Source organism: Rhinolophus ferrumequinum, chromosome 6, assembly GCF_004115265.2.
Source record: "Rhinolophus ferrumequinum isolate MPI-CBG mRhiFer1 chromosome 6, mRhiFer1_v1.p, whole genome shotgun sequence".
NCBI classification, from domain to species: domain Eukaryota; kingdom Metazoa; phylum Chordata; class Mammalia; order Chiroptera; family Rhinolophidae; genus Rhinolophus; species Rhinolophus ferrumequinum.
This window is the reverse complement of record NC_046289.1, coordinates 55,477,809-55,504,993: the sequence shown is the minus strand read 5'-3', so window position 1 is coordinate 55,504,993 and position 27,185 is coordinate 55,477,809. Positions and strand designations below refer to the sequence as shown.

The window sequence follows — 27,185 nt, the reverse complement described above, 5'->3', positions numbered from 1 at the left end:
TATCATCAGGAGTTTCCAAGTTAAGCAAATTCCAAGGGGCAGTGGTCTAGTTAAAGCGAGTTTTTAAAATAAACTGAAAATTAATTTAGAGTTGTTCTTCTAAAGTAACATATTTTCATATATACTTGAAATATTACCTCAGATGTATGAGGTAGCGTAATAACCGTTCTTCTGTATGTCGGATGTTCTCTTTATGAACACTTCTCTTCATTTCTTGTTTAACCGGCACAGAAAAAGTTCGTTGTCGTAGGAATGTCTGATGATTGGCTGGCATATCTCGTAAGTCATATATCACAACAAACATCTTCACCACCGTCTTATTAGGATTAAATAAGGTCTATAGAAAACAATATAGAAATTATTCTTTAAAAGTGGTGATCTGTTGATTTGATTCAAAATGATTATGCCAATAATAGATTTTTAAAATAATAAATTAATCCTAGTATATATAATTCAGTTTTGAAGACTAAAGTTAATGAAATTTCAGAAGTTTATGAGATAATATTCAGTACTTTTAAAAAATGGTTCAATTTATTTTTATTTCACGATAATGTAAAATCCTGTAACAAATCAAAACTTTTAGTCACAAATTTCATATTAATAGACAATACATAACTTTTGCTCCTTGTTCAGATTTCAAGAAATGGCTCCACTAGATTAAGCAAAATATACCCTCTGGATTAAAACATTCCAGTTCATTTATTTCAAACATTAGCTTCATTAATGTGTACCAACTGCAAATTTCTCAAAACAGAATTTTAATTTTCCTCACATTTTAATAGTAAGTAAATAGAATTTTCAAAAAACAAATTCATGGTAAAACACTTTTTGGTGTGCTAGGTTGATATGGTTATTACAAAACTTAAAATATAAAAATATATTCTCAAAAGGGAGATTATTTTCCTACTTGGAAATGTATCTAAGTTTAAAAAATAAACATTATTATTAGTTACAAAGTAGGCTAAATAATACTTCATGTTCTCACAGTTGGATTGATTTCAAACACTGCAGCAACACTTTTTTTTTAATCATCAATATCATAATATACCAAAATACGTATCCTCAGTGAAGACTGAATTAAATTTAATTGATACTTGGTTATTAATAATCAAACACATATACTTTTAAAAATACTGGTTTATAAACAAAATCCCAAGCTGCTGATCTGACTTTAACCAAATTACCAACACATCAATAGGTAACTTGGTGCCCATGCTTTCAGAAGCTCATCCGTGGCACTGGACATCACTCACTGAATCAAAATGAGAAATATATCAATATTATGATCCAATTTTTTTAAAATCTAGTGAGTCTTAAGATTAAGGCTAATACATTCAACAACCACACAACTAGCAAGCCAGGAGTTCAAACCATGTTTATACATAATTAAACTATATAAGGAACAAAATACCTAAATTTCAGATTTAAAATTAACCATTAAAGCTGGCAGTCCTCAAACAGATGACCTGCTGCCTTTGTGTTTATGCCTCATTATCATGACAACTGATAACTAGCCTTCCAGCAACTCAAACTTTCACCTGAGCTACATAGCCAGAGGCAAGAGAACAGATCACTGTTTTAGAGCAAGAGGTCCACTCAACATAAAAATCTTACTTTAATATGCAGTGCTGCTTCTTCAGTAAAATGTATATATGTATATATTGCAACACACAAACACATAGTGCTGTGTTTCATTCCTGTGTGATATAATATAAGCAAATGTATAGGCTCCTTTGCTGTACTGGAACAAAGGTGATGAGTAAAAGTGGTCTGGTGAAGGAAGTACTGATAGCACTGAGGCCAAAGGTCATACGAAGTCTTGTTGAATTATACCAGATCCTGAGTATGAGGAACTCTGTTCGACTTTTTTTCTCCCCCTCTTTTAATTTCAGCTTTACTGAGGTGTAATTGAGCTAGACAATTTTCAGTCTGCAAGAGCCAACTCTGTAATAGATTTCTGGGCTTTCAATATTATCCTGGATCTGACTTGGAGAAGAACTCAGTGGTAAAGGGGCCTTGATATCAAATTACTCTTCTGAGAACCCTAGACCAAGGATGATGAAGGATTGCTCTGGGCTAGAAGAGTTCTCCTGAACCCAAGCTAGATCGACACAAAAGGAAAGATGGTTTCTCTGCCCTGCCATCTGTCAGACTACATTTCTGCTTTGTGTAACTATTTCATTAGATCAATTTAGAAATTATTACACTAGGGATAATGTAATTTTGTTTCCCAAGTTTTCCTGCTAAAGCAATACTAATATTTAGGGTCTCCTTTTAAATAGGTCAATCTCAATCTGGCAATAGAAGGCACTGGTTATGCTACGTTCTAATTATATTGAAAATTGCTCTATTTAAGTCATGTAAACTGTCATATACTATTTTTCTAAAGCATTCACCTTGATTAGCTTATTAATGCTTCCTTTTATGGAGTCCCCAAATGGTCATTCCTGGGGCAGAGCAGGGAAACTCCAAAGAAAGCTGCAGCCCCACTGTTACTTACCAAAGTTGTTGCAGCAGCAGTAGCAGGAGAAAGGGCTAAGTTCTATATGTATGTGAGAGAATGATTATTGCAATTGTAGGCTATAAAACACATACCACTTGTATTGTTCCTGAAGGAGGTACTCGATAACCCCTTTTACCAAGGGACTCTAAAGTAATCACACCCTTGAAATGAAAGAAGACAAATTGATTACAAACTGATGCATAGGTATATACAAGACTTAAATAATATTAATCATGTAATTACTAAAATTTCAGCATCTATTTGTATGGAAAACCATTCACATCGAATGAATAGAGATACATTCTATGAGTGTGAAACAGTGAGGGTCCCACTGGTATGGAAACAATTAATTTACTGTTTTTCCTGGAGATGTTGCAATAAATAATATATAACTAAGTAATATATAACATCAACTATATAATAAATAACAAATATATCAAATACATGACAAACATATAACACCATATTGCTTGAAATTTCTATTAAGATATAAGATATAGAAGTAAGGACTTCCTTAACTAAAAAGGATAAAGGGAGATGACAGGGTATACCCTTGTGTTATGTGGGAAGAGGGAAATTAACAAGCAAAACAATTTATTGATCTTTGGACATATAAAAAAATCAGGAATGTGGAAGGGTCTAAGTCTTGGCCAAAAATGAAGTCAATTCTCCAGTCAGTCATATATATATGAATATATATATTCATATATATGAATTTGGTCATATATATGGATTTTTGAGTAGAGACGGACTAGCATTATCAGTATCATCTGCGAACTTGTTAGAAATGCAGAACTTCTGGCTTCTCCCCAGACCTACCAAATAAAATCTGCATTTTAACAAAGATTCCCCATATGATATCATACATACATTAAAGTTTGAGAAGCACTGCTGTACAGTAGTTTTCTGAGGAGGACGTTCTAATCACTTCAGGAGCCAAAACAATGGGAAATGAGTATATATTAAAACAAGGGAACCTGAGATTGAATGCGTGAAAATCTTTAGATAACCAGGACGACAAAAGGACTAAAGGCAATGAACGTGATACTTAATTCATAGATAGCTTTAAGAAATAACTGCTGATTCATTTGTTTTAACTGGACTAACGGTTTTCTTTTAAATAGTTAATGCAGTTATTAAGCAGAATACTTGCATGCTCTACATTTCATATCCCATCATTTTATATTGTACGTACCAAAACATGTCAACCTTATGTAAAAGAAAATATAAAACAGGACTGTTCCATCAGGCAACACCGCTGTTGGGTTTGAGAGACAGGCCAGGTTTGTGGGGGTAAAAAGGAATGGACAAAGGTAAAACGGAAGACCAGACTCCAATATGCGAATGCCTCAACTCCAAGTGAACAGCACAAAATCAGATTATTAAATTACCATGTTACTGTTGGGAAATGTTCAGAGAAATGGGCAATGGGAAGACGTTCGTGGCTCTTAACAAATCTGATTTATCACATGGTCATTGAGAATATGAAAATAGCATATCAACAAATTGTACCCCTAACAAAAACAGCAATGAAATTTTAAACAATTTCTCTCTTACAATTTGCTCTAAATTAAAAATGCTATGGTATGTAATGCCCCTCTTCTTCCTAGTTCCAGAAAGCAAAAGTAAAATATATCTAAATAGTAGCTACCTTTATAATCACATTGCTACAGGCAGTATATTACTGTTCTTCCTTGCCACCCCCTAAATAAATAAAGAAAAACTGGGGAGGCAAAAACTACTATCAATTCGATACTTACTTCCTTTAATACATACAATCCTAATAGTTTTTAGAACATGATAATAGTAACTAAATCAATTTATGAAGAAATAGCAGGTTGGTGCAAAAGTAACTGTGGTTTAAAAGGTTAAAAATAATTGCAAAAACCTCAATTACTTTTTGCATTAACCTAATAATACAGATTTTTTTTAAACCTTAAAGATTAAGGCAACACTTTACAACAATTACTAAGCAATGTAAGGTAAGTAATGGCATTGGCAAATTAGGAATTTTAGAAAGGAACTGAGAAATTATTTGGAATTTTATTAATATTATTAACTTCGTTATTTATTATTTTAATAGGTCAGCGTATTAATATTTCTACCTAGAAAAAGTTACTGTATTGAACATAAATAAGAAAAATACACTTTCTTCTGGCCGTTTAGGATGGAATAGAAAGGTTAAGAAACTAAACTGGGTTAAATCATATACAAAAGCTCATCCTCAAATTATTATGGAATAGAGAAAATACAAAGCTAAGTAAAACTGAAAGAAGTTTATCTTAATTTGGTTAATTACAAATAGAAGAAAATAATATATAGCCCTGATAATATGATGTTAATGCAAGTCATTCCATGAATTTGCTGCTGGTATACTTGCTTTAGACCTTTCTGCCTGGTTCCACCATGTTCTAGTTTATAAACCGTGAAATGTTATCATATAACACTTGGAGAACATTTTTACCACTGACAGCCAATTGGAGACAGATATTATGTAGCTTCGAGTTAATCTTCAAGGAATTCTTTAATGAGAAGTCCTTGCCCACTTCTACATCATTAAGACAGAATTTTCTGTGCTAAAATTTTACTTTGGTAAGTTATTTGTATAAGTTGTGATGAGAGGTCCCAAAGTTATTGTTAGAGTAACAGGAGTTTGGTGTCTCAGCTCTGCTGGTCTGTAATATGTATTATCATATCAAATCGTGATCAGTCCTTTGAAAACAGACTAAACTACCAATATATAAATAAGATTCCCTGAAAGAACGTTAATTTTATTAATTTACAGTACGAAAGATCTGTGGTCTAAGATTTGGACAGAGTCATTTGCAAAGGGTACCCATTCCTGAGTAAAACTGACTTAGGAAAAAAATTACACGATGGAAAATTTATTCAAAAATATTATCAGAGAAAAGTAAATCAGGATTCTTACTTAAGGTACAGACTAACTCAACTCAATAACCTGATTTAAATTCTTTCCAGTATCTATTCAAAATCTGTAATCATTTGTGTGTACCTTATGGAGACAGAGTGACAAAATCCTTTATCTCTTAATTCTTTGTTTTTCACATGTCAACCAAGGTCAAGGATTAACACTGTTTTGCTTTTTTAAAGCATAGTTCAAATGACCTCTTGCTCATGAATTTCTCACAAAGATATTTATTTGAGCTGAATTTCAGCGAATTCACTCTTTCACCTTGTTTCTAAGCCATCCTAATGGTCATCAGAACAGAACTCTGTTCACTAATGACAGATTGCAGTATTTTAGATCTTATTTTTCAATTCTCTATCACTATGTGCCAGTAGAATATGTGAACCTGATGAGACTTCTTGACATCCTGGTAAAGCAAAATGGGCATCTTTACAGTTATATCCTAATATTGTCAGCATTCCAACATGATACATTTCTATTCTGACACTGAATTTATACCAATGGTGCTTTCCATTTTATTAATTATCAAAAATCAGCGGTTACTTTTTCAAAATTTTACTGGATAAGTGGATCCATCCTTCTATGGCAAATGAAGAACAGGTGGCTTATGTGATAACTGGGCAGGTTTATGAAGGAGTAGGCCTCTGTTTTTTATAATAACCAATGTTGTGCATCTGTATGATTATGATCCACAAGTGTAAACAGTATTGGAAAAAGAAAACTTTGAGTAAATGAGCAGACACCAGTATGCTTTTTCTATCAAAGTATGAAACACTGATCATGCTCTTGACTAAAATTTTCACCCTTAGAATGGAATAAGGCTTCCTTGAGCAAACTGTGCCAATAATGAGTAGGCTATACTTAGATCCCTATAAAAGATTAACTTCCCTTACTGTTTCTCGATTATGTAGAATTCCCTTTTCATAACTTTTATTAATAACAAAGACACTGTTATTAATGTCCTTGAAAATACAGAAGATAAGGGCAAGGAAGTAATTGTGCCATGTGGTAGCTGGGACATTCAAGTAGCAAGACCAGTGCTGTATATTTCTATACCTATAGCAATATGTATTTCTCAAAGTAAGACCTAACCTGAAAACCCAGATCTGACTCCATATTTGACACTGTCGCTGTAAACTTTTTATAGACTTGCATTGCTACCCACTTCTCCCTCTTTGTCTTTTGCAAAAGGGCTGATACTAATCATACTCCAGGACTTGGTATCATTTTCGCAGTTGAAGGCTTATTTTATCCTCAATCTATTGGAATGAAAAAAAAAAAAGGCAAAGATGAAATCATAGGATCGTAAGGCTCAAAACTGCTCTGATTCCCCTAAGCTATTTTACTCTCCACTAAAACATTAGAATAGAGTCAGAAATACCTAATATTCTAAAAAACCCTAGGATTAGAAAGAAATGGTCCAAAGACAAACCAAACAGGAGAAAGGGGGAAAAAGGGCTCAAAAGGCCTTAGGTTACCAAATCTTTTCCTAATTTCTACTGAGATGAGATCACATGTGAAGGCAACCCTCATGGGACTAGAGTGCACAGTAAGCACTTTAGAATTTGTGGGAACTCAGTAAGATATGGAATTATAGTATCACTAATCAAATGTTTATCATTTTTTTCAAATCACATTGAATAAATTTTCAGCACCATCCTCAAATGCAAGAGGATATCTACCGTGTTTCCCCGAAAATAAGAGCTACCCTGAAAATAAGCCCCAGTTAAGATCGTCAGCCAAACGGATACATTTAGTACGTTATAGCAATGTACCAGAAGACGATAACATGACTATATTTGAATAAATGTAGATTGTTGTACATGAAAAAATAAGACATCCCCTGAAAATACGCCCTAATGAATCTTTGGGAGCAAAAATTAATATAAGATCCAGTCTTATTTTGGGGGAAGTACAGTATAAGACCCGGTCTTATTTTTGGGGAAATATGGTATTGTTAGCTAGCTCAGTTGTGGAGTAATATTTTGGTATATTAGTGTCTATTCAGCTTTCAATTTTCTCTTAGGAAATGCTTTGTATTTTCAAACATTGCACAAAAGCAATCCTCAATCTTTTTAAAGACATTTGTCAGTAAGTTAGTTGGTTGATTTTAGCAGAAAAAGACAATTTAAAAACTACTTGCCATATAAGGAGAGGGAGCATTATCATCGGAAACACTGTAGAATGACACTTCAACTGGAAGAATCAAATGTGTGGGGCAGAAAACACCACTTGCCCCTACCTCGGCAGTAAAACCATCAACAATACCGAGAGGATCTAAACGATAGTTCAAGACAGATTCCTGAAAGACAAAATAATTTTTAAGAAATAAATTTAAAGTTAACACAATCATTTCATTTTCTATTTAAAGAAATACATTACTATGCCTTCTAGCACTAGAAAAGTGGTTGCTACCAATGCCATGCCCTCATTTCAGATGTTATCTGATCTGAAATCAACCCCTCCCCCATCACTCTTCTACCATCCTGTAAAGTTTGGCCTCCTCTCACTATCCCATACTGAACTATCCCTGAACTTCACCATTAGACCTAATCGTTTAATATGTTATTCTTATCTCTGTAAATAAAAATATACTCTACCAGAGCAGGTACAATATCAGAAATTTTCTTATCCTTCACATGGTGCTAGCTACAGAGAAGCACCTGGCAACTTGTTAGCAGGTCATGTACACAAGTTCCATCAAAAAAGAAAACCAAGTACTTACAACTTTAACCAAGAAATAACTGCGTCTTAACAACAACAACAACAAAAATCGGTTGTATGTAACATATGTCTTATTGTCTAACTTAAAAAACAGTTAAATGCTCATTAGGAAAAAACTTAAAAGTCCAGAAATACAAACAGAAGAAAAGACCCTTATCCATCTTTCCCAAGCTCACTCGCTGAGCTAACCACTTTTAACAATTTCGTGTTTAGCTTTGCAGGTATAGAAACGTTTCCGGAAACATTTTAAATCTTTCACAAGCTCTCTTTTATACATATAGTCGTATATCAACACATATATGTATATATCATAAAATATGAGTAGCGTTTCTTTGATTCAGTAATTCTTTGAAAAAGAACTCTGTAAGCTCTTACGAATCTAATAGTCTGTGTACTCTAAAGTTGAAAGACTGAATAAACATTCTAAAGTCCCCTTGTCAAAAAGATAAGAAGACCAAGAGCTCCTGTTCCAGCAGCCTTCTCTGTCTGCCACCTGTCCTGCAATCAATCCAGTCCATAACCTGGTGATTTGACTGCTCAGTCTCATGGCCTCAGCTCTCTCCCCCACCACCGCTAACCTTGCTCAGACCCTCACAGCCTCTTCTCCAAACAAATGCAACATCTTCTAAGTCTTTCCTTCTCTAGTGTATCCTTTGTATTACTGCCAGAGTTGTTTTTCTTTTTTTAAAAAATTATATCACTCACCAGGTTAAAAACTTTTGTGTTTCTGGTATTTATGAGATGAAGTCAAATCTTCACAGCATGGCATGTAAGGCCCCTGTACCTTTCTTGCCTCATTCCTCCCCACTTGCAGAGTCTCATGCTTCAGTTCCAGTTGATGCTTTCCCATAGCTCCATGCTCTTCTATTACTTTGCACATGCGCCTTTGTACACATAGTTCCTTCTGTCTAGAATCCCTTGTTATACCCCATATGGATTTACTTGGCAAATTCCTACTCAACTTTTATAACCAAGCTCAAGTGACAGTTCTTCAGTAAAGCTTTCCCCAATCCCTTTAGCAGAGAGAGTGGATCTATGAGCACTGAGGAAACTTCTATTACAGTACTAATTACTTGGGTTTATAAATTATTTACATTTCCATCTTTTCCAGTAGACCACAAACTTCTCCAAGGCAGGAACTTGATCATTTGGCTTTGTATTCCTAGCATACATCACAACACATAGTAGGTATTCAATAAATGTTTCTTTAAGAAAAATATTGCAGAGATGTATAAAATTTTCATAGGAAGAGCATATGCAAAAATGCTGTGGAAAAGGACAATGACCCATATTGATTTTTTACTTTATTCATATTTTTGTGGCTTTAAATTAATATACTAACCTGGATACTAGGCCATACTCAGTGCAAAACAGCAGGAACAGGAATTAAAAAGCATACAGATAACAAAGGAAGAAATAAAACTGTCCCTGATGATATGTAGAGGATATGAGCGTGTACCTAAAATATCCCTAAGAATCTAAAAAAAAAAATCAATAAAATTAATAAACTAGTTGAGCAAGGTCATAGGTGATTATGTATATGTACACACATATATACACATATATGTATATATACACACATACAAAATCACTTATATTTTAATATACAGCAATGAAAAATTGAGAATTAAAAACTTTTAAAGTATAACTTACAATATCACCAGAAAACATGAAATACTTACATATAAATTTACAAAAATACGTCTAAGATCTATCTGCTGGAAAGTACAAAATACTGATGAAAGAAATCAAAGAATAGCTAAATAAATGTAGAGATATACTGTGTTTGTGTATCAAAAGATTTAATATTCTTAAGATGTCAATTTTCCAAACAAAATCCAGCAAGCTGTTTGGTAAAAATAGACAAGCTAATTCTAAACTCTATATAAAGAAGGGAAGGAACTGTTAAAGTAATTTTTAGAAAGAACAACACATGAAAGGATTCACATTACCTGATTTCAAAACTAGAATAAATGGACATTAATATTCATAAAAATGAACCTTGACCACATACTTCATATCACATATAAAAATTAACTCAAAATAGATCACAGATATAAATTTAAGGGCTAAAATAACAAAACTTTTAGAAGAAAATGCTGAAGAAAATTTTTGTGACCTTAGGTTAAGCCAGTGATTTTCAACTATGGGACATATGTCAATGTTTAGGGATATCTTTGGTTGCTACAAGTGGTAATCCAGCAGGCAGAGGCGAAATATTCTGCTAAACTTCCCACAATGCACGAGACAGATCCTATAACAAAGAATTATCTGGCTCAAATATCCATAGTGCTAAGGTTGAGAAGCTTTGAGTTAGGCAAACATTTTTTAGATGAAACATCAAAGTCAAGATCCAGAAAGGAAAATAATAAATTGGACATGAACAAAATTAAAATATTTTGCTCTTCAAAAGACTGTTATAAAGATGTAAATCTAAGCCTTACACTTGGAGAAAATATTTGGAAAAAGGTGCTTATTTGGGAATCCAATGCTAAATGATAAAGCACAGAAAGGAAGCTCTAACAGTATTAATCATAGGGAAATACAAATTAAAACCACAGTACGATAGCACTACACACCTTCTAGACTGGCTAAAATTAAAAAGACTGACCATTGCCAACACTGGCAAGGATGCAAAGGTACCAGAACGCTCATATACTGCTGGTGGGAATTAAAAATGGTATAACTACTTTGGAAAAAAGAGTTTGGCAGTTTTTTAAAAAGTTAAACATATACCTACCATACTACTTAATATACTAACATGGATGCTAGGCCCTACCCAGACATTGCATTCCTAGGTCATTACCTAACCCAAATGAAAACTTATGTCCACACAAAATCTCATACATGAATATTTATAGGAGCTTTATTTCTAATAGCCCCACACTGGAAACGACCCAAATATCTAGAATCAGGTGAATTAATAAACAACCTTTTATTGCCATATAACAATAAAAAGGAATGAACTCTTGATACACAGGACAACACAGATAACCTCAAAATAATAATGGTACATGAAAGAAGCCCCTGACTCCAAAAAAAGAGTAAATACTGAATGAGTCTACTTATGTAAAATTTTAGAAAATGCAAGCTATTTTATAGTGATAGAAATTACTGTGATTCCCTCATGTAGGAAAAATAACCCACTTCTGAAAGTTGTCTGTATTGTGCTGGACTGAACTGATGGAAGAAGAAAATCACAGGACAGATGAGTGAAATAATGAATGAGAGAAAGGTTTTTGGAATAGAAAACTCTAATTGGATTTTTTTTTGCTATTGAGTTGTATGAGTTCTTTATATATTTTGGATATTAACCCCTTATCAGAGGGAAAGCTCTAATAACTAGCCTTAGAAATCAGATAGACAGCCTTCGACCTGGGTGTTACTCTGTGTCAATGTGTTTCCAGACTTCACCTAAAGCCCCACAAATGATGTCAAAATATCCTGATTCTCCTCAACAAATTTGCAGGGTTGGGCTTTGCTGTTTCATGAAACAAGACCACAATGTCAGTTTAGTAATTCAAGTCTATCCCCTCCCCATTTTCAAATTGCCAAAGAGAGTTATATTCACAAAGCAGAATAAATGTCTTCTGTGATTTACTGGAAAGAGAATCAAATTCATTATAAATTAAAGAGGACAGACTCAGAACTTCTCTATTTTTCTACTTAAGTCACATGGCAATGTACACATATCTGCATGAATAATCATGTGAAGAGAATAATCATGTGAAGAGAACACTATATTGATCTTTTACCTGTCTTCCCTTTCCTACGGTTTTTGCATATCAAAGCTCTTCCCCTCCCCTTATATTAATAGATGTTCTTGTAATACAAAGGTTGCAGAGAATCTGACCCTCACAAAGGCCTTATGTAATTTTAAATCAATGACAAAGAATAGAGAGTTCAACATCTCTGAACTGACAGGTTGACAGTGACATGGAAAAAAGATCAACTTACCATAAAATATATATATTTTTATTTCCACTAAGACTTACAAAGATAGCCTCAATGTTAAAACATTGCCTTAAATAAAGCATACTCGTAACATATCAAACTGTCACAACTCTGATAAAGCTATTTAAGTTAAAAATACAAATTTCAAGTTATTTTCCCATAAATCACCAATTAAAACCACTGCTAAATGTCATCAACAGGTTCATATTTAAGGTTGTTTTCTATTAATAATTAATGACAACTAACCCCATAACAACACACTTGGTCTCAAGCAGAAATAGTCATATTAAATAAAGTAGCACATGCATCAAAGACCTTTAACCATTTGATTTTTTTTAAAAATGATCTTCTTACTTTAGAATAGATTTAGAACTACAGAGAAATTATAAATATAGTACAAAGAACCATTTGATTTTTAAAATCAACCTCCTTGATCATGAAGAGGCTGTTATCAGCATGCCATCATCCTTCCTGGGTGCCAGAGCCAGCTTTACCAGGTAAGAAGGTGAGTCAAGTTTATCCTCTGGCTAGAGTAACAGATACCTTGATCCAGCTTTATTTCATCTAAGTCCTCTGTCTCCTCTATACGCTACCCAATTCTAAGATGTCACCGCCAACAATTCTCCTAATTTCTCTTCTCATGAAAAGGAAAGGAAAAAGGAAAAGGAAACAAAGAAGATGATTTTAAAGCTTTGGAAAAAATACAATCCACTTATTTATTTCCCTTTCATAAATAAATGACACAAATCATACCCTGGATCAAGCTTAAAAAACTTCAACTCTTAAAACAATTTCAAAAAACATTACCTCAAAATTTCCTAGGAGACTAAGACTTGTTATAGGTGGAGCACTAGAACTCAGAAATGGTTTTTCATGAATATCTGGATCATCTTCAATGTTTAAACATGGACGAGGACTAATAAAAAAAACAATCAGTAAATGGACATATTAACCACCATATTTGCTAATTTACTTTTGCAATAAATTAAGATAATCTGATTAATTTTACTTAAACCACCACAATAAAAAATTAACCAAATTTTAAGACATGAAATATCTAGTTTAAAATTCCTGATTAGATTTTATAATACTTGTTATAAAATTTGATAAAGAATATATATAACATCCTAGAAAGTTTCAAGAGGGGAATTTATAACATATCACATAGTGGCATCTACTGGAAACATATAATAATGCAGTCTTTTATGTCTTCATTTTCAGTTAAAAAATGAGAATACAAAGGCAAAATTATGTGACTAAAAAGTATGAAAGTATGTCAACATGGAACAAAATGCCAAGGCTTTTTTGCAAAGGAGTGTAAGGCAAAAGAGCAGGTGAGTGACCAGAAATATACAGACCCACTTAAATGTTAAAACTAAAACTAATGTGTTTGTTTATTATGATGACCAATATATAGAATCTACTCTTCTTAATTTCTCCCTAACTCATCCTTAATAAATTACGCATGTGTGTGTAATCACACTGAAAATGATAACCACCTGGAAAATAAGATTCCTGTTAAATTTCTGATTTTTAGAGCCAACATTATTTATTGTGAAAGATCAGAATTTTGTATAAGAGTTTCAGATAGATAAATGAATTTTAAGATAAATAAATACCTTCTAGATGCTAAGCTTTTCAGATGCAGCAACGAAGAATCCAGATCAAAGCAACCTGATTGTGTCTTTCTTTGAGGAACCTAAAGTGAAAATAATCATTTGTGATATTTATAAAGACTATATTTTTTTTTCTTGAACTGATAGAATACTTTTCAAATGAAAGCTAAGCATATCTTAAAAACAATAAACTTCTCCCATAAGAGCTTCCTTAAAATCGTGCTCTTTATTACACAGTGTTATGTTCCTACTTTATTACGGAAAAACAGATACTAGAAGCACTTTTACTAGGTTTTGGTGGTGTGTTTTTTTAATAGAAGCAGAACCAGGTTTTTTCCTAAAACCAGATCCTACATGGAATCCCAACGTATAATAAGACTTTTTTTACTCTCTATGCTTTTGTATTTTTGAGAGGTGAGTGGGGAATAAAAGATTTATAGCTTTCAAATAAAAAGGAAAAAGAATTAAATGGTGATTGGAGCCTGGGGTCCTGCCAGCTGTGTGGGTTCTTTGCTCATGCCATCACCCTGCACATTTCCAAGAACTCTGGGGCTTCATAGGCAATAGGTTTGAAAAATACTACATTCTGGAGTTTGAAGCACCACTGTAAACCAGATGACATTTAAGACAAACCACCATCTAGCTCAAAATCTCCTGAAAATGAAAGACCCAAGTGTAAATTAAAGGTAAAATCATATACAACATGCAAGTTAGACAGCTTTATTTCTACAATATTAAATATGTATAAGTATCTGAGTGATTAGTCTAATTGGTGACTAAGAAAAAACAGATGATACTGAAAGGCCAAGCATCCTCAATATTTTCTGAGAGTTGCACCAGTGTACCGCGCGATTTTTTTGTAGTCAGTACTTAATGTGAAATTTTCAATCTAAACTCTTAGTCTTCAATTCTGGCAAGTTCTCTACCTTCATTTCTTCTAATATTGCATTTTCCTTACTCCATCTAGTTCTCCTTTTGGAATTTTTACTAGACTTACATTGACCATTGCATTTCACCATCTCTCTTCCTCTCTGTGCTTCATTCTAGGTGCTTTCCTGATGTCTGTCTAATCCATTCACTAAATCTCTATTCGGCTGATTCTAGTCCACTATTTAATCCCACTGTATGTGTACGTACACGTGTGTACTCTTCAATTATAGTATTTTCCATATATAGAATTTCTATTTAGTTCTTTTTCAAATCTGTATGTTCTTTTATCTCAAATCCCCTGCCTTTACCTTCATTTATCTCTTGGCATATTTTAAACAGAATTGTTTTTTTCTCTCTTTCAGGTTGCCCTGATAACAAGATTCCTAAACATGAATTCTCCTACTTCTTGCTCCCGCTGTCTTTTAAGGTGTGCGTATTTTTTTTTCCTCTGAGATAATCTTTAGCAAGAGTTATTTTCCATGAAAAAAATCTTTGGTCATAGATGTGGGATAGTTTCAAGTTTCCTCTGCTGGGACTCCATGTGTTTCACTGGTTCCAATTTAGTTTTACGGTTACCGTATTTCCCCGAAAATAAGACTGGGTCTTATATTAATTTTTGCTCCAAAAGACGCATTAGAGCTTATTTTCAGGGGATGTCTTATTTCTTTCATGTACAAAAATCTACATTTATTCAAATACAGTCATGTCATCTTCTTCTGGAACATTGTCATAACTCTCCAAACCCCAAATTCCGGCTTGAATTTCTTGCGACTCCATTTCCTGTAGAATCATTGGTCCCAATCTCTCATGTCCAGCAATAGAGCTCTCCTTAAATGAGCACTTCTTGTCCATGTAGCCTGTTCATAGTGCATTGGCAACACAGCTGTCAGTGATTTTATCCCATGAATTCTTCACCCAAGTTACGACCTCTTGCAGGCTAGGCTTCACAAAGTTTCCATGCTGATTTCTCTCCATTCTATTTTCAATGTAGTCATTGATTTCCATGCACAAATGGTCCTTGAATGGCTTGTTTATTGCAATATCAAGAGTCTGGAGATAGGCAGTCATTCCTGCGGGAATCATTATTTGATCTATTCTCTCTGCAAGGAAGTTCTTCATGTTTTTAGCACAGTGAGTGCTGGCTGAATCCCAGACTAGCAGACCTCTTTGGCCACCTCGCAAAACAAGTGGCAGCATTAAATCAACCCACTTCCTTATAATTGCTTGTGTGCACCAGGCTTTTTCGGTTTCAAGAACATAAATGCCTGAAACATGTTCAACCTTATCTTTCTTGCCCTTAGTGATGATTAGAGGTGGGGCTTTCTTTCCATCTGGATGGATTGCCAAAATACAGGTAACACATGCACTTGCATAACCAGGAACCCCTCTGATCAATTGTTTGAGATCCTTGGCCCATAAACACTGCAGTTTCATCCATAGCAATCATGTTGGAGAGTTGGTATTTATAAAAGTCGATGCCATCAACAAAGGACTTGAATGCAAGTGCACGTTTAATAACTTCAGTATCATCCAGCGTGAACAGTGTTGTTGATCTTAGAGACAGTTCATATCCTGAAGGAAGCCATCCAGCCAGTGTTGTGAGGCTTTGAATTCTTCTGGGGATATTTCTAACTGTGGTACCATTGCAAGGGCAAATGCTTGAATATCAGCCCTGTGCACAACCAAAGCCTTCGCTCTCCTGTCAGCAATCCGTTCACAGATGATGTCTTCCAGCTCAGGAAATAATGGTTGCTGACCTGATCCACACTTGCGCTTCCTAGCATTTCCCTCGTCCACCTGTTGACCGAGGTTATCGTATTCTGCTCTCCATTTTCAGACCATTAGGAGATTCAACTTCTTCTCTTTGCAGAAAGCCGTAAGATTCTTGCACTGGGAATCCTCCATGATTCTTTTCTTGTACTCGACGGAATAGCTCTTTCTTTTTGCACTCATCTTGTCTGGGGGTCAAAATATTATTCCCTTTAAATCTACCATTAAATCAAGTATTAACTGAAGACTTACGAGACAGGAGTGGCAACAAAAATGATGACAGTTAAGACTGATGGTCCACACAAAAGCGAAGAAAAATTGCAGGCACCAAAATTCAGAAAATGTTTCTTTATTTCACACGAGTGCATTAAGCACATCTGTTACAACACAATGTACTGAATTATGAAGATTCATATTAGACACAACCACATCCGTTCATTATCAAGTGTGCATGTTATTCGTGCGTTGTGTCTGTACTCCAATTGGTCATTCGGCAATAAGTCTCGAGTTCATCTGTTTACATCGGCATTTACCTCTTGTCCAAAGGTGCCCGCTTGGGTATTTACAAATAATTATAATTTATATTATCATTTATTTTAAGTATTAATGTCAATCATATTATTTATATTTAATTATATATTACTATTATTATTTTATAATTCAATACGTCCATTGTGTGTTGCAATGGACATACTAAATGTGTCCATCTGGCTGACGATCTTAACTGGGGTTTATTTTTGGGATAGGGCTTATATTACGAGCATCCTGAAAAATTATGCTAGGGCTTATGTTCTGGTTAGGTCTTATTTTCGGGGAAATACGGTATTTCGTAGCTAGATGTTTCTAAATCTCACATTGCACAAAACCATAAGTGGTTTAAGTTTAGGTCAAAATTCTTTTGGGGGGCTTCTTTTCCCATTCGCTATCCACCTCCCAGTCGTACCCTTAATTAAACAAGTGAATGTTTTCCTCTTCTCCCATCTCTGGTAGGGTAGTCCACCCCTGCTTCTAGTTTTATGAAGAGTTTGGTTTCAGGTCCTAGCTGCAACTGGTGCAGACTTGCAGCCTTGACTCCTGTTCCAGCAGGGGCATTAAACCCTAGAACTATCTTAGGGTCAGGTAGCTTCGAGGGCCATAATTTGCCCAAGTTAATATTAATCGATTTATCTTTCTTGCTCTTACACTATATTATGTATTTATAAGTTGTGTTATATTTTATCCAGGATTTCTGTGTGTGGGAAGGAGGAGGGGGTCTTCCTGTATCAACTAAGTCTACCACAGTGAATAGAAGTTTAGTGCTTTTTATACCAGAATAATACTGATAAATGATTTACAAACATTTTAGGTATTTCAAGTTCTACACATGAAATCAGAGAAAAATACTTACAGGACTTGAAAGAAGAGGCAATCCCGTTCGAGGATGAAAGGCTCTGGTTGAGGTTCCATCCAAGGAATGAAAATTATGTTTCCGCCAGACACTTGACTGTTTCAGTGGTATAGTCCTCTGCTGAGAAAATAATTAGGTTTTAATGGTAATATTTTTTGGTCTTAGACTATCTATATCTCTATACACGCACACGCGCATGCGCGCGCACACACACACACACACACACACACACCAATCAGAAAACAGTACCTAAGACCTTTTTTCTAAGATGCTGAATAAACTCATATTCTAAAGAATGTTCAAATTACTTTATAAACATATGATCATATTTATAAATACTCAGAGTCTTGCATCTATTAATAGTAAGCTAATAGTTGATTCTTTTAATTTATTGAAAAAACTAGTCCAGGTAGAAAAAATTAGCATAATATTCTAAAATATAAAACTGTCAATATCAAAAGGCATTCTCAGAGGACATAATTTGGTGGCACATGATACAGAAACGTAATAAATACGAATTTAAAAATATATCTAATGCAGTCACAGTACCATGCTTTTGAAGCAACACAGGAAATAGGCTAATTCTTAAAAGTTTAGACAAGTTTATACCCAAAGATCAGAAATTCGTAAAAACACATGAATAAAAATCAGGAAAGACTAATTTGGGTTCTGACTCTACCATTTCTAACTTTGTGTCCTTGGGCAAGTTTCTTAATCTCTCCAGTCATAGGGTCCTCATTAGTAAAAACTGGAGTTAATAACAGAACCTAACACCTCGCCGTGTAGTAGTAGGATTAAGTAAGCCAACACACATAAAACACTTAGAAGAGTGCCTGCGCACACAGTAAGTGAAGTATGATTAAATGTATAACAAGTGGATGAAAAAAATGAATCGAAGTGGCTTGAAATAAGTACCATGGCCAAACTAAGCCGCTCTATTAGGTACCAGAAAGGATCGTGAAAAGCTGATATTCTTAAGGCCAGGGTAGGTTTTTGTGACAATTATAGTTTTAAGAAATTGGAAACCACTCTTTGATTAAACCCATATGTCAAAAAGATGAGATTTTTCTGTTAAAAAATAGAAATTGGAAACAAGGCACAATTTTGAAACTCTCATGCCCAGTAAAACTAATCTGAGTGATAAAAAAGATACACCAAGGTCATTCAAATTTGAATCAAGACTGTTAAGAGGTAGTTTTCCATGTATTGGAGATATAAATTTGTAATACTACGTAGAGCTATAAAGAAAAGTTGAGCCTAATAATTTTCTAAGTTAAAAAATGGTTTAGTAGAAAGTTAAATAAAATGGAAATAACTTCAGATATCTTTTCTTTATATAGCGCATTAACGTTTACAAAATATTTTAAAACACTGAGGTAAACAAAAGAGATTTGTCATTTTTATTTTAAAATTGAGGAGACCAAGGGTTTTAGAAATTATGTGACTTATTCAGTGTCACCCAAGGACCAAATGGTGAAGTCAGTACTGACAGCCAGGCATTGTGACCAATGGCCTAATGATATCACTATAGATAGATATTACTAAAATCCTTAGCTGAGCAGGGGCATAACACAGTGGGCACACTGCCATTGTGTGGCACACAGCTAGAGTGACTAATAAACAATACATGACGTTAACATGAGTTTTATTTCTGACTCCTATTTACTCTCCAGCAATTGTTTATACTATTGAAATAAACAAAAATGGCCAACAGGAAGAATTCATCTAGCATTTGCTCTTAAGTGGGTGAGTTATTTGCAAGGATGCTACTACTAGTTCCATAGCAGGTTTATTATACCAGGCTGTGTGTTCTCTAGATAATGGACACAGTGGGCCTTTAGAACTAGATCTCCTGCAAACAAAATTCAAACCATAACGGATGTTTAAGAATTATATTTGAAATATTAGATATTACCTACCAATACCTCTGTATTTTTCAGTCGTTCACACGTAGACACACAGTCTTTTATACTCTTTTTTGGAGAACAATTTTGAGATTTTTCATCAGTTAGATCTTCTTTCTTATCCTGTTCATTTTTTAATTGGTCTGGGTTTTTGCATTTGAAGCCTTCATTATCTTTATTGAGATAATTTTCTATACTATTAAGTTTCATATTTTGCTTACATGTTGGAGGTCTTTTTGAGTCTTTATTTGAGCACTTCTTTTCAAGTTTGTTCAAATATCCAGGCATTTCCAACATAGTAACTTTTACTTTTGAGTCATTTTTTTTTGAATTATCAAATTGGTGATTGTTAAAAGACTCCGGATTACAATTTTCATTTTTTACCATTTTTTCCTTATACTTATTTGTGCAAATCTGTTTGTCGATACCGTTGCAATTTGAGCACCATTTATCAATTCCATTGCTAATTTCTTGCACCTTACATTGACATTCAGAAAGTGTATTTTCCAATCTGATTGTCAAATCCAAGTTATTTTCTTTGCAATGAGACGTATTTGAGAGAGCCAATAAACTAGTGGCTTTGTTCTGTGTCCCTTGAAATGTACTCTGGATGACTTCACTAGGATTGTCCTGATATAGATGTTTCCTTATTTGAGGTTTCAAAGAGGACTTGACTTTACTATTGCATTTAAAAGAACTAAAAGATTTCGTAGGTATTAAGTTTTCCCCTTCACTGACGTCTTCTAACAAAGAAATTTTTGTATTAGAAATGGAAACAGAGGCATCGTTCTTATTTTTCTTCAACAAATTTTTGTCTTCATATGAACTCCTAAACACTTTAGAAGGAACCGAACTGGAGTCATGCATGTTGAATGATTGCCGGGGCACATGTGATGCCGTTGGATCAATATGCTCCAAGTGTTGAGCAATCCTTGCAATAACATCTTGCCGCTCCTGGAGTAAGGAGCCTATTAAAGGATTGGTCTCACCAACAGACTGACGAGAATAAAGACCACTGGAAGTGAAAGTTTCACTTTGAAGAGTTTCTAGTTTTACTTGAATTTTCCCCTCACTGGTGTCTCCTAAAGAGGTAAACTCTGGACTACCAAAAGAAATGGAGAAAGTTTCTTTACATTTTCTCACATTTTCATTTTCTTGTGAAACCCGGAAAACTTTTGAATTAGGTGAACTAGATTCTTGCATATTAAATGCATGTCCAGAAACATGTGAACTGCTCGGATTACAATCAATCAAATGCTGAGCAATCCTTGCAATAACATCTTGTCGCTCCTGAATTAAAGAGCCTATTAAAGGATTAGTCTCACCAGCTGACTGCCAGGAACTCTGGTGGCTAGAGACATCGGAATCAATCATTGAAAATGATTTTAGCGTTCTCACTGATGTTTCATGTGAGTTTTTATTTCCTGGACCACGGAAGCCCAGAATATTGGCTTGACATGTTCCATAGTCAGATTTATTGCCAGTGCCTAGACAGAGTTTGCCATTTTTGACAGCTGCAGTATAGTCTGGAGTTGTGCCATTTTTTGTGTGGAATACGCTTTCAGGTGCCATGGTCCAAGTTTGTTTGCTACACAGACGCTGTGAACTGTTTGTACTACACTGTTCTGCTTCATTAGAAGTGTGGTGCTGATGGGCTTTAAGTTCGTGTTCTTGAATTCTTTTCTCATAAAGGCCAATACTCGTGTGAATACTACAGGTCAAAACTGGGTAATTAGATTGTCTGGGCAAGGACTGAACGCTGACTTTCAAGGCCACGTTGTGAGAAACATTGGGAACAGGAAACACGTGTTCAATTGGAGTCTGTGAAAAATTCCACTGCAGGTCTACGTCAGCAGCGCTGATTCTAGAATCACACAGAAAAATAGGGAATCAATGGGTTAATAAAAAATATACCATGACTGTATATTATTTAAAATTTTTCAAACCGTCATCTAACTGTCTCTGTTTTGCATTAGTTACTATTGAGGTTTTACTATTAGCTACTTTACCGTGAATGTTATTCTAATAAAACCAACATAAGGAGTGTGGTAGGTTATGCTTGGAATAAAGATGATCTTCTTTTTAAGAACACCAAACCACTTAAGCATTCAAGCTCAAGAATATTGTAATTTAAAATATTTGTCAAAACATAAAAAAAGGACTTTGTATTTACCACTAAATAGATGGATTCAGCTAATTCTATTGTGCAAGGGGATTAAGTGGTACTGTCTATCTCATGGCCACCTGCCTAAAGAGACAATTAGACAGTTGTTCAGCAGCCTGCATGTTTCTAGTTTTCAAAATACCAAAAATTAAGTAAGTCTGCCATTATGGAAATTCAGCAGCCCAGAAAGTTCTTCTGTTTTATTTATAATGGCAGCACTAAGTCCATTGTTAGTCTAAAGTAAGCTTAAAAGTTCTCTGAAAACTATTTTGAACCAAATTTAACCCAAGAAATAAAATTCATACTCACTCACATCTACATTTTTCTGAATTGTTTCGAGAAAAACATTAGTAAATTTTATCCACTTATATTTAGAAATGAAGAAAATAACTGAACAATATTTTACCTTTTAAATACCTAACCAATGTCACTGAATACACACTGTATCCTTTTTTTGCCCTGTACATACCTGTAAAGAATATTTCGTGGAATAGCACCGTGAGAAACACTCAGCCAAGCACTTAATTGAGAAAAAAATACAAACGAGCGGACAGCCAACAGAAGAGTCTTCTCTTCTATGAATCGATCACCACTCCTAAGGGAAGTAAGTAAAAAAAGCACCATGTAAATGTCAGCAAGTACAAAATGACTGAATTCAAAGGGATTCAAAGATAGCCTGTCCCCTGGGGATCCAAGGACCCCCTCCACCCCTGGGCCAAGCCAGTCCCACAGATCCCAGCGCAGGGCCAAGCTCAGGATGCATGCTTTCAAAGCATAGGAGTGGATTTACTGGTGTCACTTAAAGTCAATTAAGTACCAAATATCTAAATTTTACTACATAAACAAAGGGATTCAAAGGTAGCTTATATTATTAAAATAATTTATAGAAAGTAGTGGGAACACCTGATTTACCAAAAACAACTTCGAACTCAGTTCTACAACTTACTGTCGAGGAACTGGCTCCAATATCCATCTTTCTAATAATAATGCATCTTGCTTAATTGCAGGATCGTTTAGATCAATTCCTTCTGTGGTGGGCCCATCATCGCTATAGCAGCAGTCTGGCAGTAGCATCACTTCCACCATGATTGGAAGGTTGTTCTTCCACAACAACGCGACCTCAGATCTGGTTCGTCTGGCTTGGCGACACTTAGAGAAAACGAGTATAAGCAAAATGTCTCAGTAACGCACACAGTTTTATATTAAAATTGAAAATTATAATTGCAAAGTTTACATCTGTATGAGAAATGAGTCATCAGTTGTAGAACTTGCTTAGATTTGTCTATTTAGGTTTCCTCATTAAATAATGAATTAACACTCATGAGCTCTAGAGTGCAAGGATTAGTACTGAGCAATATTTATGCTGCAAATTTTCTTGTGGGGGTGGGGGGGATACCTTTGCTCTATCGTGTAGGAAAAGAACTGCCATACACAATGTCTGACAAGCCTCGAGGTGGCCCAGCCTTGCCTAGTTTGTTAATTACATCAGCCTTACAAAGGGAAGATTCATTCTAAGTGAAGACCAAAATATTAAAAACTCATTTTCTTTAAATGCTCAAAATACAAAAGATTTTAAAAGTTTAAAATTTTGGACTACATTTAAGAAACTAACTGGCAGGAAAATCCTTATAGCAAATAATACACTACTTACCAAAATAAATATTTTTAACAGTATTATACAAAAACATTAACAGGACAGTAAAAAGTATACGCCCATTAAAAAGAAAAAGGAATATAAGAGCAAAATTGGTTAATGTGGGAAAATAATCATTAACATCAATCTACTAAATAAATAAGAATATAAAGTCCATGAGCTAGGGCTGATACTCTCAAAAAAGCTGAATCCCAGTAGCAAACATAACCTTAAATGTGGTGTGTGAGAAGGCAGGCCTGAAATTGGCTGCCCCCTTGCCTGCTGACCAGCAAAGTTACCTGCTGTACCTTCAAGAGCCTAAGGTACAGGAGGTAACTGGATCTAAGAGCCACGGTTACTGGCTATGGTGAAGGATTAGGATTTTTTTTTTTATAGTTGTCACCAATTTTATATTTAAATGTGAACATTATAATTGTGATGTGCAAAGGTGATGACCGACTTCAGATAGTTTATATAGGTTATATGAAAAATAAAAATAAAAAACATTCAACACACAATTCTTACCTGGGCCAACTTGTCACTACATTCATGTTTGGTGGTTACTGGGTAACAGGACTGTGCTGGAGGGCAATGGAAACTTTCTGAGCGACCTTTTACAGAACATTCAGGTGTTCGCCCTTCTGTTATTAACAAGGCCAAAGAGACCAGGAATTCCTCTGCATCGTATTCAAAATATTCATCTAGAGTATCTGGTATGAAAAAAAAGAAAGAAAGAAGAGCCCTCGCTTTAATGTACTCTTCATAAGAACTCATCTTTTATGCCTAAAATGACTACTGTCACATTCCATATTCAACAAAATTTAAAAAAAAGAGAAAAAACCCAATCAAACAAAAAAAGGAAAATACAGACATTCCATATTCAAGTATATTCACTAACAAAGAGTGAAAAGAGAATAAAAATGAGGCAATTATAACAGTAAACTTTTGATTCACAAGACACAGCGTCAGGAAACGGTGGATAATTCAACATTCCAGTTAAGAAAAGGCTGGTTAAAATTATGGCATAAAATTGTTTTTATGAAAACTTTAGTTAAAATACCTAAGATTTAGGAATATCTTTTTAATCCTACAGATAACAATGTGTTTGGATGTCAAGTACAATAGTTTTCCCACACAAAACTTCACCAATAGTCAAAGGTTAAAATGTTTCATGTCATACATTTTTAGGTAAGATGTTTTATTACTATTATTAAATAGTAGAAAAAGATAAAGATCCAAATGCATGTTTCTCCTCTTTTTTCCCTTCTCCTTTCCTTAACTTGTTCCTTGTTCTCACAGCCTTAATTCTGTGATGTGGACGTTCCTAGCCACGGGGTCCTCTCTGACTTCCTATACAGTACCAGCAGCTTCAGAGGGAGACAATACTATAGTTACCCAGCAAGAGATGGCAGCCCCAAATTGCAATATATGAAGTGTGGTATTTTTTGGTTACTACACAATTCCAAACAATCCAATCTGCAGGTATTTTCACTTTTCTGTAGTAATTTTTAAATTTCTCACAAGTGCTCTAACGTTTTCAAACACAGTTTTAATCTTCAAAACTGTCAACCTGCTACACACATTGAACGTGCACACACATGCACATGCACAAAATTCAATCCTCTGTGCAGTCCAATTAAGCAACACATATTTGAAGTACCTCCTACACTGTATTAGGTCCCAGGGGGGCACAGTGTTACACTGCACACAGCTCCTAGTCTCAAAGGGTTTATGATTCAGAGATGATAGTAGAAACAAATGGAAGACTGTAGCATTTAACAAATTCCAAAGAAGTTCAGATAACAGTGATAAAATTTTGCAGAAGAGGTAGGTGTTGAGTAGAACCACCATAGAGAACGTGCAACTTGAATGGACAATTTCTATTGAGAAAATGTGAAAAGGGCAGGACTGGAGCTAGACTGTGAACAGTCTTGAAAGGTATGATGAAGAATACCTATTTGTAGCCTCAAGAACACTTATCTGGAAAAGAAGGAGCCCTAAAAGCCAACTTTATTGAGGTGGTATTTTAAGACCATTCAGAAAAGTTTCCCTAAAATGACCATTTGTAATACATAAAATAAGAGCCAACACTTAGTAACATTGCCAATGCATTGCCAGTTTTAAGTACTTCCTATACATCACTCATTCAATCTTCAGAACAGCTCTCGAAGGTGGGGACTATTATCACCATTTTACAGATAACTGAAGCACAGAGAAGGTTAAGTAACCTGAGCAAGATCACTCAGCTAAGGAAGAATTAGCAAAGTTGGAATTTGAACCTACGAAGTCTGGCTCCAGAATCTGGGTTCTTAACTACCCCATACATGCTTTCTTTCATCATGGCTATAAATTTTGCTTTTACATACTTTAATGTATGTTTGTAAAAATGTAAATGAAAAGAACATACATTTAACATATATTTTAATAACATTTTGGAATATTTATGGCATAGAATTAGTTTCCAGGAATAGGACTCTAATTTACAAGAATGTGCCAACTAGGGAAAAAAAAGAGAAGTCCCAACTTTCAACTAACGTTTCTCCAGAAACCAATGAGGTCATAAATCAAGGGTCTCCTGAGACTCATTGAGTTAAATTATGGTGTCCTTCGGAAGTAAGCAAAAGATGTAAAAAGGATTCCATTCAGTCTTTCTCTGGTGGTTCTGCAGGTTTTCAAGGCTAGCTCGGGCTTGCCATGGGCTGCATGGCAAGATTTTAGCTCCCGGGATCCTTCTCTGAGCTCATCCGGTTTCCTCACTCAGTTTGTGAGGTAATCCTGGAGAGCTAAGAATTGTGGCAGAGCAGTGCCTCCGAATCTATGGAATCTGAGGGATGCCAAGATGTCAGCTACTCCATGTGAGAACCAAGGATGGCCCACAGCCTAAGTCATGTCTCCAGGGGTGTATTTCTATTTTAAAAAAACCATCTACAGTATTTCCACTACTGAGAGAAAACTACCAGATCAGATTAGGAAAGGGGGACGGGCATGAGGAGGTGGGAGAGCATTTTTTAGAGTGTTTTTCTTTTGGGTTCCCAGGAGTCCCTGACTTATTATCTTTATGCCCGCAAAACTATAATTCATCTCCAAAGCCCTAGGAGGCAATGGTTTACTTACGCACTAGGAATCATCAAGTTTAATGTGATAAAAACTGAACTGTTATGAAAAAACCCTTTTGAATAATATAACATTTGACTAAAATTTGGGTGCTTTGGTCATTATCTCTTCAGGTAGTAAACTAAAAAAAATTCCAAAACCATGATCTGCAATCCTTTGGATGACTTATTGAACTTAGCCAGAATTATGACTATTTATATGAAAAATTTGAAACAAAGATTAGAGATGACAGTAGTTATCTATGTAACTATTACATAAGCATTGCAGGGAATAGCATGAATTATACAATGGCATTATGAAACACATAAAATACTGTCTAAGTGCATGTGACTATGTGATAACAACCTTTAGGAATTTGTCAGGAAAAAATTTATGGGTAATCTAAATTTTCATAAATGAGAATACTAAATTCCAGTAGTCATTAGAAAAGAGGCAGTTAAAATTTTGATAATGTCACCCTCTAAAACACCAGGGAGCAGAGTTTACTGTCATAAAGAATATGAATAGTAACTAGGAACTTCACGTCATGCTGAAGAAAATTCAACAGATATAACTTG

At 34.7% G+C, this 27,185-nt stretch overlaps 1 protein-coding gene across 7 annotated transcripts in view; it reads right to left on the bottom strand.

Moving 5' to 3' along the window:
* ATOSA (atos homolog A) overlaps nucleotides 1-27,185 on the bottom strand; it is an 88,834-nt gene that overhangs the window by 3,459 nt on the left and 58,190 nt on the right. For 6 of the 7 annotated variants that reach the window (XM_033107331.1, XM_033107326.1, XM_033107332.1 and 3 more), the window contains 10 exons: nucleotides 24,040-24,224; nucleotides 22,828-23,030; nucleotides 22,351-22,476; nucleotides 19,733-21,581; nucleotides 17,814-17,933; nucleotides 13,730-13,809; nucleotides 12,918-13,026; nucleotides 7,576-7,734; nucleotides 2,596-2,664; nucleotides 138-337 (listed from right to left, as the gene is read on the bottom strand). In XM_033107331.1, the coding sequence (XP_032963222.1) occupies nucleotides 138-337; nucleotides 2,596-2,664; nucleotides 7,576-7,734; nucleotides 12,918-13,026; nucleotides 13,730-13,809; nucleotides 17,814-17,933; nucleotides 19,733-21,581; nucleotides 22,351-22,476; nucleotides 22,828-23,030; nucleotides 24,040-24,224 (3,100 nt within the window). The remainder of the gene's footprint in view (nucleotides 1-137; nucleotides 338-2,595; nucleotides 2,665-7,575; nucleotides 7,735-12,917; nucleotides 13,027-13,729; nucleotides 13,810-17,813; nucleotides 17,934-19,732; nucleotides 21,582-22,350; nucleotides 22,477-22,827; nucleotides 23,031-24,039; nucleotides 24,225-27,185) is intronic. The other variant, XM_033107327.1, reaches the window with a different exon arrangement.